The sequence below is a fragment of the Narcine bancroftii genome, chromosome 3 (assembly GCF_036971445.1).
Source record: "Narcine bancroftii isolate sNarBan1 chromosome 3, sNarBan1.hap1, whole genome shotgun sequence".
Taxonomy (NCBI): domain Eukaryota; kingdom Metazoa; phylum Chordata; class Chondrichthyes; order Torpediniformes; family Narcinidae; genus Narcine; species Narcine bancroftii.
The window spans coordinates 98,966,034-98,981,227 of record NC_091471.1 but is presented as its reverse complement, the minus strand read 5'-3'; the positions used below and the strand labels follow the sequence as shown (position 1 = coordinate 98,981,227).

Below are 15,194 nucleotides of genomic sequence, written 5' to 3'. Positions count from 1 at the left end.
CCTCAGCCAGTTTTTTAAGCACTCGTCTTTAAAGCTTATCTAAGTGAATAAAAGTTGTATCTTTATTTTTGGGAACATTAGTGGGTCACAGTGGTGACTAATGTTTAAAAAAAAACGAAAGTTCAATTACAGAAGAAATGACCTTTTAAAAGAGCTGAAGAATTGAGGCCTAACTGTCCAGCTGAAGCCACTGAATTGTCGTTTGGAACCTCCAAGACACAGAACTCCTGCCAGGCTGAGTATTACACCGGCGCTGACCTTGTCTCCACAAGATGGCGCCGGCATGTTGATGAGTTCGGCGGGAGTTGCGTACAGGCGACCTGGCTGAGAGAAGAGCCCTTGAGACCGAACTGGTGTCAGGTGAGCTGGGGATGAGCAGAATGGCGTTGGAAGCTGCCTCTGCGCGGTCCCTGGCCTTGCCGGGCATGATGCGCGGTCCCTGGCCTTGCCGGGCATGATGCGCGGTCCCTGGCCTTGCCGGGCATGATGCGCGGTCCCTGGCCTTGCCGGGCATGATGCGCGGTCCCTGGCCTTGCCGGGCATGATGCGCGGTCCCTGGCCTTGCCGGGCATGATGCGCGGTCCCTGGCCTTGCCGGGCATGATGCGCGGTCCCTGGCCTTGCCGGGCATGATGCGCGGTCCCTGGCCTTGCCGGGCATGATGCGCGGTCCCTGGCCTTGCCGGGCATGATGCGCGGTCCCTGGCCTTGCCGGGCATGATGCGCGGTCCCTGGCCTTGCCGGGCATGATGCGCGGTCCCTGGCCTTGCCGGGCATGATGCGCGGTCCCTGGCCTTGCCGGGCATGATGCGCGGTCCCTGGCCTTGCCGGGCATGATGCGCGGTCCCTGGCCTTGCCGGGCATGATGCGCGGTCCCTGGCCTTGCCGGGCATGATGCGCGGTGCCTCAGGATCTGTGAATTGCTGGACCGCGTGTGGGATGTGGGGGGCCTGAGCGACGGCATCTCGACGTGGACGATATATCTACACTTAAGGGGAATGTCAGTAAATGTAGTAAATCAGTTGGTACAGTGCAAGAAAAATTTAAACAGCTTTTTCTGAATGTAAAATTCAAGTACGTAATAAGGAAAAAATAGAGAAAGTGGAAGATTTGTTTGTGGATTGGGGAATCCAGAAGAAAGACTTACTGAAAAAAATTGATTCATTGGAAAATCAAAGTAGGAGAAACAATGTGAAAATTGTGGGTCTTCCAGAAGACCCAATAAAATTTTTCAAGAGTTGGATTCTCGAGGTGTTGGGCAAAGAGTTTTTTTTCGGGAGGTTTAGTATTGGAGAGGGCACATAGAGTGTTACGAAAGAAACCGTTTCTGGGACAACCACCACAAATGGTCTTAGTTCGGTCCCTGAACTATCAAGACACAGAAATTATATTACGGTTGGCAGTACAGGAGGCATGACAAAGTCAATCTCCAATGATTCAAAATAAGTTTTTAATGCAGAATTATTAGGCGATGATGGGAATTTAATTCAGCTGAAGTAGTACTGTGGCAGAAGGGTTATAAATTTGCTTTTCGATATCCTGCTGTGTTAAAAGTCTTTTATGCTAACTTTCAACCTCAATTTTTTGAGAATGATCATGATGCATTAATTTTTGCTAAATCGTTACCCGATTTATGATGACGTGGAAGAGTTACACCATCGTCATCCAAAAAGAGGGCAAATGGAAATGGACAGAATGGTAAAAATGGAAAAAATGGAAAGTAAGAGGTTTTAACACAAAGTCTTAATGACATTGAAGATCCGGAACAATCATTGGGTTGAATATATTTACAGTATTGAATTATATTAATTAATGTGAATGATGTATTTCTGGCTGGGGGGGGGTGGATAGCACTGAAATCTTTGATAGTCATCTGCCACTAGTGGGGTTTACCACACCCATTTTTTTAGGGCGTTACTACCTTTGGATAGTGTCTTTTTTTGGGGGGGGGATAATTAAAATTTTTTCTATACTTTAAAAAATATATATATTTATGGGAGGGAGTGGTTTTAATTTACTAGAAGGGGAGTGATATTTTGTAGTAAGATTATATTGTTAGTTTGTAAGGATGTCTAATTTAAAATTTGCTACTTTTAATGTTCAGGAGTTAAATAATCCAATTAAGCAAAAGTGAGTTTTGGCTTGTATCAAGAAAATGAAAGTTGATATTGCCTTCTTACAAGAAACACATTTGACTGAAAAAGAACATTTGAAATTGAAAAGAGATTGGATTGGGCATGCTTTTTTTAAAATTTAATTCTAAGGCAAGGGGTGTAGCAATTCTAATTCATAAGAATTTGTCTTTTGAGTTGCAAACTATGGAAGGGAATGCTGGAAGAGTTTTAAAGGTGAATTGTAAAAGTTTTTACTGAATCTTGGACTTTGCTTAATGTTTATGCATCGAATGTGGACGATGAGAGTTTTATTTTGGATGCTTTTTTGTTATTAAATCAAGCTAAGGAAAATATTTTAGTTGGAGATTTTAATTGTGTCTTGGATCCTTTGTTGGATAGATCCCCAAAAAGTATAAAGAAATCAAAGATGGCGATACAAATTGGGGCCTTGAAGAATTTAAATTTGGTGGGTATTTGGAGAAGGGTTAATCCTACAGAGAAGGATTTTTCTTTTTATTTGCCTCGACATGATTAATTTTCTAGAATAGATTTTTTTTTTAGTATTGCCACATTTACAAGGAAGGATATAAAAACAGGGTTATACAAGATCATTATTTTTTTCTTATGTTTCAGAAGTGGTAAGTTCATCTTATAGATGGAGATTTAACACAATGTTGTTGAAAAAAAACAAGAGTTTGTTATTTTTGTTAAAGAACATAACTTTTTTTTCTCTGAAAATGTTAATTCAGTAAAAAGTCATTTTGTGTTATGGGATGTGTTAAAAGCTTATTTAAGAGGACAGATTATTAGTTATACCACTAAAGTTAAGAAGCAGTATATGGCAGAAAGCTTTGAATTAGAAAAGCAAGTTGATGAATTGGAGAAGGAATTTTAGAAGGAAGTGACAGAAGATTTAAAAAAAAAAGATAAATTGAAATTGTGGTATAATATGTTGCAGACTTATCAATTTGAATGTTTAATTAATCGATCTAAGCAGCGTTATTATGAGTTGGGTGAGGGCAAGTAGGGTACTTGCATGGCAAATAAAGGAACAGGTGTCACAGGTTATTAATGCTGTAAAAAATAATTGAACATTTACCTATAAACCTCAGGAAATTAATGACCAGTTTTATTCATTTTATAAAAAAAATTGTATACTTCTGAGGAGAAAAGGGATAATGGTTCTATTGATTCTTATTTATCTAAGTCAATGTTATATCAGCATTAGAAGAGGAGGAGGTTATGGATTAGGAAGCTCCGTTTACAGAATTAGAGATTAAGGCGGCTATGTTGGAAATGCCCAATGGGAAGTCACCAGGCGATGATGGGATTTCAGTGGAATTTTAAAAGTTTTTATTAAGATTGATTTAAATAAAGTTATGAGAGAATTTTTATGGAAAGATAAACTACCATGGGTAGCATTAAATAAACTTACTTGGAAATATGCATTAGGTGGGCTTAATTACCTCATTAGAAGCAGCCCGGTTGAAATTTATTAGTAGATTGATGGATTTGGACAATCCCCCGAGTTGGTCTAAAGTTGAGATGGCCTGTATTTCTGAAGTCGAGGTGTATCAATTTATATTTCGATGGAATGTAAATTTGTTGAGAGAATATAATATGCCGATATTAAAACATCTATTCAAATTATGGATTAAAAAAAATAAGATTTTAGGATCAAAAGGTAAATTGTCAATTTTAACTCCATTATACAATAATCAGCTTCTTTCTTTTTCAATGTTTAATAGTCATTTAAAGAGTTGGGATTCTAAGGGTATAAAAACATTACAGGATTGTTTTGGAGGACAGTTTCTTTCAATCAATTGAAAGAGCGTTTTGATATTGCTGAAAATTTTGTTTATCAACTTCGATCTTTGGTGAAAGATATGTATGGTAGAGAGGTGATTTTACCTGTATTGACGGAATTTGAGTCTTTGATTTCTTCTATACTAAAAAGGGGTTATGTACCAAGTATTACAAGACAATATGGATAAGTCGGAATGGGAGAAGTCTAAGCTTAAATGGGAAAATTATTTAGGTTTTGTTTTTCCTGAAGATTGGGCAGATACGTGTCATGATAGTATTACTAAATTGATGAATGTGAGGCATGGAATGGTTAATTATAATTTCCTACATCAGTTGTATTTAACCCCAGAGAAATTGAAAAAATATGATTTTAGTAATTCGGATTCTTGTTTTCTATGTGTATGCTGTTTGGTCTTGTGTGTATGTACAACCATTGTGGGATGAAATTAAATTAATTTTGGAAAAATTATATAATGTTAAGTTACCATTAGATCCATCTATTTTCTTAATGAGTTGTATGATTCTTTTAAGGGGATTAGGGTTGGATAAATTTCAAATTGCATTTTTGTATTTAGCATTGTCTTTTGCTTAAATGTGTAGCAAGTACATGGAAAGATAATATAGTTATTAATATAATGCGATTGCATAATGAATTGAAAGTTTGTATTGTTATGGAAAGAAATTACATACTCTACATGATAATTATTCTTTTTTTGTTAATATATGCATTTAGATATGTTTTGATTTATTATATACTTTGTTTATATATTTTTAGCTCTCCTTAAGAGAGCTGGCTGATGGTTTGGGAGGGGGGGTGGGGACTTGATTTTTTTTGTATTTATTTTTTATTTTTTATATATATAAAATTTTCTTTATGGAATGTATTTTGTATTTTGTAAGCCATGAAAGACCCCAACAATGAAGACGCTGTTTACATCCGGTACCGCACGGATGGCAGTCTCTTCAATCTGAGGCGCCTGCAAGCTCACACCAAGACACAAGAGAAACTTGTCCGTGAACTACTCTTTGCAGATGATGCCGCTTTAGTTGCCCATTCAGAGCCAGCTCTTCAGCGCTTGACGTCCTGCTTTGCGGAAACTGCCAAAATGTTTGGCCTGGAAGTCAGCCTGAAGAAAACTGAGGTCCTCCATCAGCCAGCTCCCCACCATGACTACCAGCCCCCCCACATCTCCATCGGGCACACAAAACTCAAAACGGTCAACCAGTTTACCTATCTCGGCTGCACCATTTCATCAGATGCAAGGATCGACAATGAGATAGACAACAGACTCGCCAAGGCAAATAGCGCCTTTGGAAGACTACACAAAAGAGTCTGGAAAAACAACCAACTGAAAAACCTCACAAAGATAAGCGTATACAGAGCCGTTGTCATACCCACACTCCTGTTCGGCTCCGAATCATGGGTCCTCTACCGGCACCACCTACGGCTCCTAGAACGCTTCCACCAGCGTTGTCTCCGCTCCATCCTCAACATCCATTGGAGCGCTCACACCCCTAACGTCGAGGTACTCGAGATGGCAGAGGTCGACAGCATCGAGTCCACGCTGCTGAAGATCCAGCTGCGCTGGATGGGTCACGTCTCCAGAATGGAGGACCATCGCCTTCCCAAGATCGTATTATATGGCGAGCTCTCCACTGGCCACCGTGACAGAGGTGCACCAAAGAAAAGGTACAAGGACTGCCTAAAGAAATCTCTTGGTGCCTGCCACATTGACCACCGCCAGTGGGCTGATAACGCCTCAAACCGTGCATCTTGGCGCCTCACAGTTTGGCGGGCAGCAGCCTCCTTTGAAGAAGACTGCAGAGCCCATCTCACTGACAAAAGGCAAAGGAGGAAAAACCCAACACCCAACCCCAACCAACCAATTTTCCCTTGCAACCGCTGCAATCGTGTCTGCCTGTCCCGCATCGGACTGGTCAGCCACAAACGAGCCTGCAGCTGACGTGGACTTTTTACCCCCTCCATAAATCTTCGTCCGCGAAGCCAAGCCAAAGAAAAGAATGATTCTTCAAATAAATAAAGTTTTTTTTAACATGTTGCAGCTGTTGAAGGATATGTAGACTTAGTCCCCTGTAGTGGCATTGGAAAACTATTGAGCTTGGGAGTCTAGCAATGTTATAGCTGACATTACAATTCCTTTCATGTTATTCTCACCCATCCCTTTACAAGAAGAAAGTTCACTTTCCAGATTGCAGTAAGATCTCTGCCACAAACATTGGAGGCTAGTTTTCATTCTGATTTTGCTGATTTGCCTTCATTACCTAATAATTGAGTGTAATGGTATTTTGGTAAATACCCTGTTTCATTAATTTCACTGTCTTTTCATGAGACTGGAACCTTGTTCCTAAACTGCACATCATAACAATCTAACTTAATTTGCCCATTTTCTTATCATTCACCTGTTCTTTCAAATACTTTTTACCAAACCTGTGTGGGGTGAAAGAAAAAATCTTAATGCAACAGATCTGTTGTCTCATGTGTGACTATTTCTGGTGCAAAGGGTCATGCAGCTGTGGAAATGATAAAACAAAAGTCACAAATAAGATCATGTATCTAGATCTTGGTACTAATACCTGTCAGCAACATTAAACATAGGCTATAGAAAAGCCCATGTTACATGCTCAGTGAAATTAAGCTCTGATTTATACAAATGACATGAAATCATGTTTTTAAAAATCATTATTTTATTCAAAAATATACAAGATGGAATTTTGTAGAAACCTTTTACAAATAACTTAGAAGTCAATTCCTGACATAATTACACTATGCCACCATTTTAAAATCTGGAAAATTAAATTCATGAAGCAAAAAAAAATACAAACCCTCACATAAACTAATATACCAGTGGATAGAGAATTGCTTTTTTTTAAAAAAACAAAAACATCTGTATAGTTCACTTATAAGCAAACATATGTTAGCTAAATTTTAAGCTATATTGAATTTATATAAACCCAAATCTTAAGCATCCAGCCACAGGTTGGTTACTAACTTATTGTAATTAAAATCTAATGATACACAATTATAACTGCATGGTACAGTGACTTTTTTTTGTATTGGTGAAATAGTTTAATTACTAAAATCTTGAATCCTAATGTTTAGTATATCCATTATTTCCATTTTGGGATAAATAATTGAAGCTATTTTGCTATTGACTTCCTTATATTGAAGAATGACAAAAAGAAAAAACAAATCCAGTCAGCATTCTTTACTATTATTCAATGATTTGATTCAAAGTGGTTATATGTCATCAATTGACAAGGCCAATTGGGAAATTTTCCATGGTCAACAAGCTTGCCTGGACTAATGGAACTGCTAATTAACAAGATTCAGTCAGTTCTGGATAGACTGACATATCTGAAATACTCAACCAAATCATCCTGAGTTTTTAAATTTATGATTGCTCAGAAGTCAGAACAAACCTATTGCATTCTGAATCAACTTCAGTGTCCAAATGATCAGCAAAACATTAAAGACAAAAATCAGTGAATTCTGTCCATCCAAAAAAGGGTTTTAAACCAGCATTCACAATTGAAAATAAATTACAGGATTTCTTTCCATTTACCTTTTGTATTTAAGTGAACTGCACAAAAGCACAGAAAGTCAAATTTATTAGGTGATCTTTTAAACAAGTCTGACTGTCACTTGGGTTGATATCTTGCACTAGAGAAATACGTCAAAATGTTCTGAATTTTAATTAAGCGATTTTTCAAGGATGTCATGGACAACACAGATAACTGGTATCTGGGATCCACAGGAAGTACAGCTAGAAGCCACCAACACCAGGCAGGTCCATTTGGAGGTCCCTAAGCACAATAGTATTAGAAAAATATTTGTATTTATACACATTACACAAACTTTGAATATCTAATTATACAACTAACAAGTACTTTTTAAATTATGGTCAATAAAACAGCAAAAGTGCCATACAGAGCAATGAGGCATTACAATGTTTTGTAAGACACCATTTCAAAATTCATGGTAACTTTGCACTTTACTGAATATACTGTTTAAAGCTGTGATTTTCAACCATTTTTCCATTCACATTTAAAGTAATCCCTATGCCATCAGTGCTGTGATTAGTAAGGGATTACTACTTAAGGTGGTCTGTGAGTAGGAAGGGAAGGTTGAAAATCACTGCTCGAGACCCAATTGTTACTGAAATATTTTGCTTGAGGAAAATTGTCATTGGCCCATTTCCTTTGGAGTTATGAACAGTGACATAACAGGTCAATTAGGTACAATTAAAATAGTGGTTTTCAAACTTTTTCTTTCCACCCACATACCACCTTACAAATCACAGAGCACCTATGGCATAGGGATTACTTAAAGTAGTATGTGAGTGGAAAAAGGTTTAAAACCTGACATTATCCACTCCAAAATCACACAGGTCTCATTTTCCCCATTTTTGGCATCTTTCAGTCCGTCAACCAAGTTTTCATTTTAAATACTCGCTGCCCCATATTTGCAATGCCTTTTGTTCAAATCTCTCATGGTGAGCAGTTAGCGCAACACTGTTACAGTGCCAGCAATCAGGACTGAGATTCAAATCCCACACTGCCTGAAAGGAGTTTGTACGTTCTCCCTGTCTCTGCATGGGTTTCCTCCTGGTGCTCTGGTTTCCTCCCGCCATTCAAAAACATACCAGGGTGAAATTCATTTGGGCAGGCATAGGCTCACGGGCCAAAAGGGCCTGTTACTATTGTTGGAATATAGGGGTTAATTAATCATAGAAAATATGTAGAATATATGCTTATGTACTATTCAGTTTGTATACATGAATACTATGTAACAATTTAATATTTATCTCATGGTGAAGGGAAAGAGTAATGTAAGGGGCAGCCACAGTATGTAGCAAAGTTGGCTGATTACAGTAGGTTTAGAATTGCCTGCTCCCAAAATACAAAAGAGAGGATATGTATGAAACAATTTAGTAGGATGTTAAGGCAAAAGGAGGTGTTGATTAGCACAAGAGACAATGGCCAGACAAGAACAAAGAGAATTCTGACAGAGACTGTCAGAAACAAAGAGAATGGAAACTAACTCAGTAAGAAGGCTAAGACAGAAGGAGGTGTTGAGTAGAACAGAAGAATATGGCCAGATGAGAACAAAGAAATAATTGGAAATATCTGGGGTATGAATTGATTTCTGATCAAAACAACAGATATTCTGGCCTTGAGGATTAAGATGGGAGCTCTAAACCCCAGATATCTGCAGAGCAGGAAATTACTTGTGATAAATCTCATGCAAGAAATCTAGCAAAAAGAAAGCCAACTTTTGTTCTGTATCATAAGGTTGAGCTATATAAACTGTAGAGACTGGACAGTAGAGGTCAGTCTTGGGGAATAGCTCACTGTGCAGGTGAACTAACGACTGAACCAGAGCTCTGTTATGCTTTATTCTTGTGCTGTGTAATAAACTGCCCGGATCGGGGCCTTCGCCTGCCCCACTCGACCGAGGCCGGGGCCGCCGTCTCCCACTTGCTCCTGCCCGTATCAGGGCCGCCGCCGTCTACCCTTCGCCCGGACCGGGGCCGGGGCCACTGCTGCTCTCCCTGTGCCTGGACTGGGGCCGCCGCCTCCCACTCCCTGCCCGGACCGGGGCCTCCGCCTGCCTCACTCGACCGAGGCCGGGGCCGCCGTCTCCCCCTTGCTCCTGCCCGTATCGGGGCCGCCGCCGTCTACCCTTCGCCCGGTCCGGGATGCATCCCCGATCCAAACACTGGCACCTCCTCGACTACATCCTGGTGCGAGAAAGTGACAAACAAGATGTGCTCCACACCAGGGTCATGCCTAGCGCGGAATGCCACACTGACCACCGGCTGGTTCGCTGCAAGCTCAACCTTCACTTCAAGCCAAAGCCCAGGAACAATAAAGCCCCCAGAAAGAGGTTCAATGTTGGAAAACTGCAGTCAGACGAAGCGAGAGGAAACTTTCAGGCAAACCTCAAAGCAAAGCTCGACGTTGCAACCCGCCTCACGGACCCGTCCCCTGAAACCCTCTGGGATCAGTTGAAGACTACCATACTGCAATCCACTGAAGAGGTACTGGGCTTCTCCAGGAAAAACAAGGACTGGTTTGACAAAAACAGCCAGGAAATCCAGGAGCTGCTGGCAAAGAAGCGAGCTGCCCACCAGGCTCACCTTACAAAGCCGTCCTGTCCAGAGGAGAAACAAGCCTTCCGTCGCGCATGCAGCCATCTTCAGCGCAAACTCCGGGAGATCCAAAATGAGTGGTGGACTAGCCTTGCCAAACGAACACAGCTCAGCGCGGACATTGGCGACTTCAGGGGTTTCTACGAGGCTCTAAAGGCTGTGTACGGCCCCTCACCCCAAGTCCAAAGCCCGCTGCGCAGCTCAGACGGCAAAGTCCTCCTCAGCGACAAGATCTCCATCCTCAACCGATGGTCAGAACACTTCCAATCTCTTTTCAGTGCCAACCGCTCAGTCCAAGATTCCGCCCTGCTCCAGCTCCCTCAACAGCCCCTAAGGCTAGAGCTGGATGAGGTTCCCACCCTGGATGAGACATATAAGGCAATCGAACAACTGAAAAGTGGCAAAGCAGCAGGTATGGATGGAATCCCCCCAGAAGTCTGGAAGGCTGGCGGCAAAACTCTGCATGCCAAACTGCATGAGTTTTTCAAGCTTTGTTGGGACCAAGGTAAACTGCCTCAGGATCTTCGTGATGCCACCATCATCACCCTGTACAAAAACAAAGGCGAGAAATCAGACTGCTCAAACTACAGGGGAATCACGTTGCTCTCCATTGCAGGCAAAATCTTCGCTAGGATTCTACTAAATAGAATAATACCTAGTGTCGCCGAGAATATTCTCCCAGAATCACAGTGCGGCTTTGGCGCAAACAGAGGTACCACTGACATGGTCTTTGCCCTCAGACAGCTCCAAGAAAAGTGCAGAGAACAAAACAAAGGACTCTACATCACCTTTGTTGACCTCACCAAAGCCTTCGACACCGTGAGCAGGAAAGGGCTTTGGCAAATACTAGAGCGCATCGGACGTCCCCCAAAGTTCCTCAACATGATTATCCAACTGCACGAAAACCAACAAGGTCGGGTCAGATACAGCAATGATCTCTCTGAACCCTTCTCCATTAACAATGGCGTGAAGCAAGGCTGTGTTCTGGCACCAACCCTCTTTTCAATCTTCTTCAGCATGATGCTGAACCAAGCCATGAAAGACCCCAACAATGAAGACGCTGTTTACATCCGGTACCGCACGGATGGCAGTCTCTTCAATCTGAGGCGCCTGCAAGCTCACACCAAGACACAAGAGAAACTTGTCCGTGAACTACTCTTTGCAGATGATGCCGCTTTAGTTGCCCATTCAGAGCCAGCTCTTCAACGCTTGACGTCCTGCTTTGCGGAAACTGCCAAAATGTTTGGCCTGGAAGTCAGCCTGAAGAAAACTGAGGTCCTCCATCAGCCAGCTCCCCACCATGACTACCAGCCCCCCCACATCTCCATCGGGCACACAAAACTCAAAACGGTCAACCAGTTTACCTATCTCGGCTGCACCATTTCATCAGATGCAAGGATCGACAATGAGATAGACAACAGACTCGCCAAGGCAAATAGCGCCTTTGGAAGACTACACAAAAGAGTCTGGAAAAACAACCAACTGAAAAACCTCACAAAGATAAGCGTATACAGAGCCGTTGTCATACCCACACTCCTGTTCGGCTCCGAATCATGGGTCCTCTACCGGCACCATCTACGGCTCCTAGAACGCTTCCACCAGCGTTGTCTCCGCTCCATCCTCAACATCCATTGGAGCGCTTACACCCCTAACGTCGAAGTACTCGAGATGGCAGAGGTCGACAGCATCGAGTCCACGCTTATGAAGATCCAGCTGCGCTGGATGGGTCACGTCTCCAGAATGGAGGACCATCGCCTTCCCAAGATCGTATTATATGGCGAGCTCTCCACTGGCCACCGTGACAGAGGTGCACCAAAGAAAAGGTACAAGGACTGCCTAAAGAAATCTCTTGGTGCCTGCCACATTGACCACCGCCAGTGGGCTGATAACGCCTCAAACCGTGCATCTTGGCGCCTCACAGTTTGGCGGGCAGCAACCTCCTTTGAAGAAGACCGCAGAGCCCACCTCACTGACAAAAGGCAAAGGAGGAAAAACCCAACACCCAACCCCAACCAACCAATTTTCCCTTGCAACCGCTGCAATCGTGTCTGCCTGTCCCGCATCGGACTTGTCAGCCACAAACGAGCCTGCAGCTGACGTGGACTTTTTACCCCCTCCATAAATCTTCGTCCACGAAGCCAAGCCAAAGAGTAATAAACTGATTGTTGAACCGAGTACCTTCTATCACTTCATTTAACGAACACGCTGGACTCAGACGAAACATAGACTAAATTAAGGGTAGGGTAAAGCCAGAGTCCGACACTATGTAGCATGTTTAACATTTTTAAAAATCCCCAATTTCACTTGCTATATGAAGTGGCTTATACCTGTAATTAAATAAAATATTCTGAAGCAAGTATGTTGCAGGAATGAGTTGATACGATAACAAAATAAATGTTATTGTAAGCTAATTTAGTTTGGTTTGTAACAATATTAATATTTGGGGAGAATTTATAAGATTTAGAGAAGGTCACATACATTCACACATTTTAAAACAGATTATTCGAAAGACAAGAATTCACATCTCAGGATCAGGACCTTTCACAAGTAGGTGTTAATTGAACTGATGTCATCAAATGCTTGACCATTGTCTTGCTGGAGTCATGCTATCAGTAAACTCTTTCCCCGCAAAGTGCTCACAGAAAAGTCAATTCTGGGTTGTTTACCTAAGATAACAACTTGAAAGAAGAAAGAACTTGTTTTGCTCAGGAAGGTGGGGGTTTTGCAAGACATGAGTCACATGCTCTCCTTAGAGTTTCAGTTGGAGAGAGAGAGTTAAGCCCTCTCAGCTAGTGTATGTGTGTGACAGTGCAAACCAGGAAGAACTGATGGAAAGTTCCAAAAGCAGTGGATGGTTGGAAGTGCTATCTGTCTGATGATCTCTTTGAATAAGGGGAACAGAAGGAGCTTTGTCGGAACATGAAAGAGGTTACCATCTAAACAATCCTGATGGGACAAGTTTCATCAGTGAGACATTGAGGTGACTAATGGTGGTACCTCAGTTGTGGAAGTCCTGGAGCAACAAATATCTCTGCAAACCCTACTAGAACCTTCCTGAACGGTAAACATTTACCTTTCAAGCACTAAGCCTGATGAACTTTATACATGTTAAATTCTGTGCACAGTATGGTGATTGCCTGCAACCAGAGAAGTTGGAAGGAGAAGTGAGATTGAAATGTGAACCAATGAACTTTTCTTGAATTTACACACACATTACATACATGTGCGCTTAGATTTAGAAGGGGGTAATTTGGGTTAGCATAATCTAAGTATAGAGTTAAGTTAAAGTTTGATGCTATTTTCATGTTTGAAGTTGATTAAAAATAATTTTTGTTTTAAAAGCCACTTGTCTTTGTGAATACTTTTGGAATCTAGGGGTTAAAACATTATGAAAGAAATTATTAATTAATAAGTTTATATTTGGCTTTGTGAATACTTTTGGAATCTAGGGGTTAAAACATTATGAAAGAAATTATTAATTATAAAGTTTATATTTACTGCATGGTTCAGGGGAAAAGAGGAATGTGATTAAGTGGCAATCACAGCATGGAGCAAAGTTGGCTGAGCAAAGTTGTCTGCTCCCAAACTACAGGGAGAGGAAATGCATAAAACGATTTAGGAGGAATGCTCAAATTGAAGGAGGTGGTGAGTAGCACAGGAGACACAGGCCAGACCAGAACAAAGAATGGCCTGCAAGAAACAAAGGGAATGGAAAACCAGTCTAGGAGGAAGATTAAGGCAGGAGGAGGTGTTAAAGAGAACAGCAGAAATTGGCCAGACAAGAACAGAATGGTGATTAGAAATATCTGGGGATGAATTAATTTCTGATCAACACAACAGGATAGTCTGGCCTGGAGGATTAAGATGGGAGTTCTACACCCCAGATATCTGCAAAACAGGAGATGACTTGTGATAACCTTTATGCAAAAAGATCTAGCAAAGGAAGACAACTTTTGTTCTGTATGATAATGAAATCTAGCAAAGGAAGCCAACTTTTGTTTTGTATAAGGTTGATCTATATAAACTGAGCCAACTGGACAATAGGGGTCAGTCTTGGGGAATAGCTCACTGCAGGTGACTTATGAACTAACGACTGACCCAGAGCTCTGTTAAGTTTTATTCTTGTGCTGTGTAATAAACTGACTGTTGAACCGAATACCTTCTCCTATCACTTCATTCAAAGAACACACTGGACTCAGACCACACATAGACTAAATTCTTCTTTGGCTTGGCTTCGCGGACGAAGATTTATGGAGGGGGTAAAAGTCCACGTCAGCTGCAGGCTCGTTTGTGGCTGACAAGTCCGATGCGGGACAGGCAGACACGGTTGCAGCGGCTGCAGGGGAAAATTGGTTGGTTGGGGTTGGGTGTTGGGTTTTTCCTCCTTTGCCTTTTGTCAGTGAGGTGGGCTCTGCGGTCCTCTTCAAAGGAGGTTGCTGCCCGCCAAACTGTGAGGCGCCAAGATGCACGGTTTGAGGCGATATCAGCCCACTGGCGGTGGTCAATGTGGCAGACACCAAGAGATTTCTTTAGGCAGTCCTTGTACCTTTTCTTTGGTGCACCTCTGTCACAGTGGCCAGTGGAGAGCTCGCCATATAACACGATCTTGGGAAGGCGATGGTCCTCCATTCTGGAGACGTGACCCACCCAGCGCAGCTGGATCTTCAGCAGCGTGGACTCGATGCTGTCTACCTCTGCCATCTCGAGTACTTCGACGTTAGGGATGAAAGCGCTCCAATGGATGTTGAGGATGGAGCGAAGACAACGCTGGTGGAAGTGTTCTAGGAGCCGTAGGTGATGCCAATAGAGGACCCATGATTCAGGTAAAGCCAGAGTCCGACAATTTGTGTTGAAAGAACAGCTGGGGGGGCTAGCACTGCCAGGTGGGGTAGTTCTGATCCAGTATGTAGATGACATCCTATTAGCAGCACCTGATCATACTTCCTGTTTGGAGACCACCTGTCTCCTGCTCGTGCAGCTGTTCAAGGCAGGCTTTAAAGTCTCTCGCTCAAAGCTGCAATGCTGCAGACACATGGTCACCTTTTTAGGTAGAATGGTCTCAGCGAAAGGCACAGGGATTTCCCCTGCACATCGAACAGCGAT

The 15,194-nt window shown here is 42.1% G+C and overlaps 1 protein-coding gene across 4 annotated transcripts in view; it reads right to left on the bottom strand.

Moving 5' to 3' along the window:
- LOC138757385 (LON peptidase N-terminal domain and RING finger protein 1-like) overlaps nt 1–15,194 on the bottom strand; it is a 61,596-nt gene that overhangs the window by 8,014 nt on the left and 38,388 nt on the right. Inside the window, exon 12 of one of the 4 annotated variants that reach the window (XM_069924600.1) lies at nt 6,646–7,743. The exons of the other annotated variants lie outside the window; for them this stretch is intronic. Coding sequence (XP_069780701.1) covers nt 7,579–7,743 — 165 coding nt within the window. The 3' untranslated portion in view covers nt 6,646–7,578. Of the gene's footprint in view, nt 1–6,645; nt 7,744–15,194 lie in introns of those variants that run through there. 4 annotated transcript variants of the gene reach the window in all.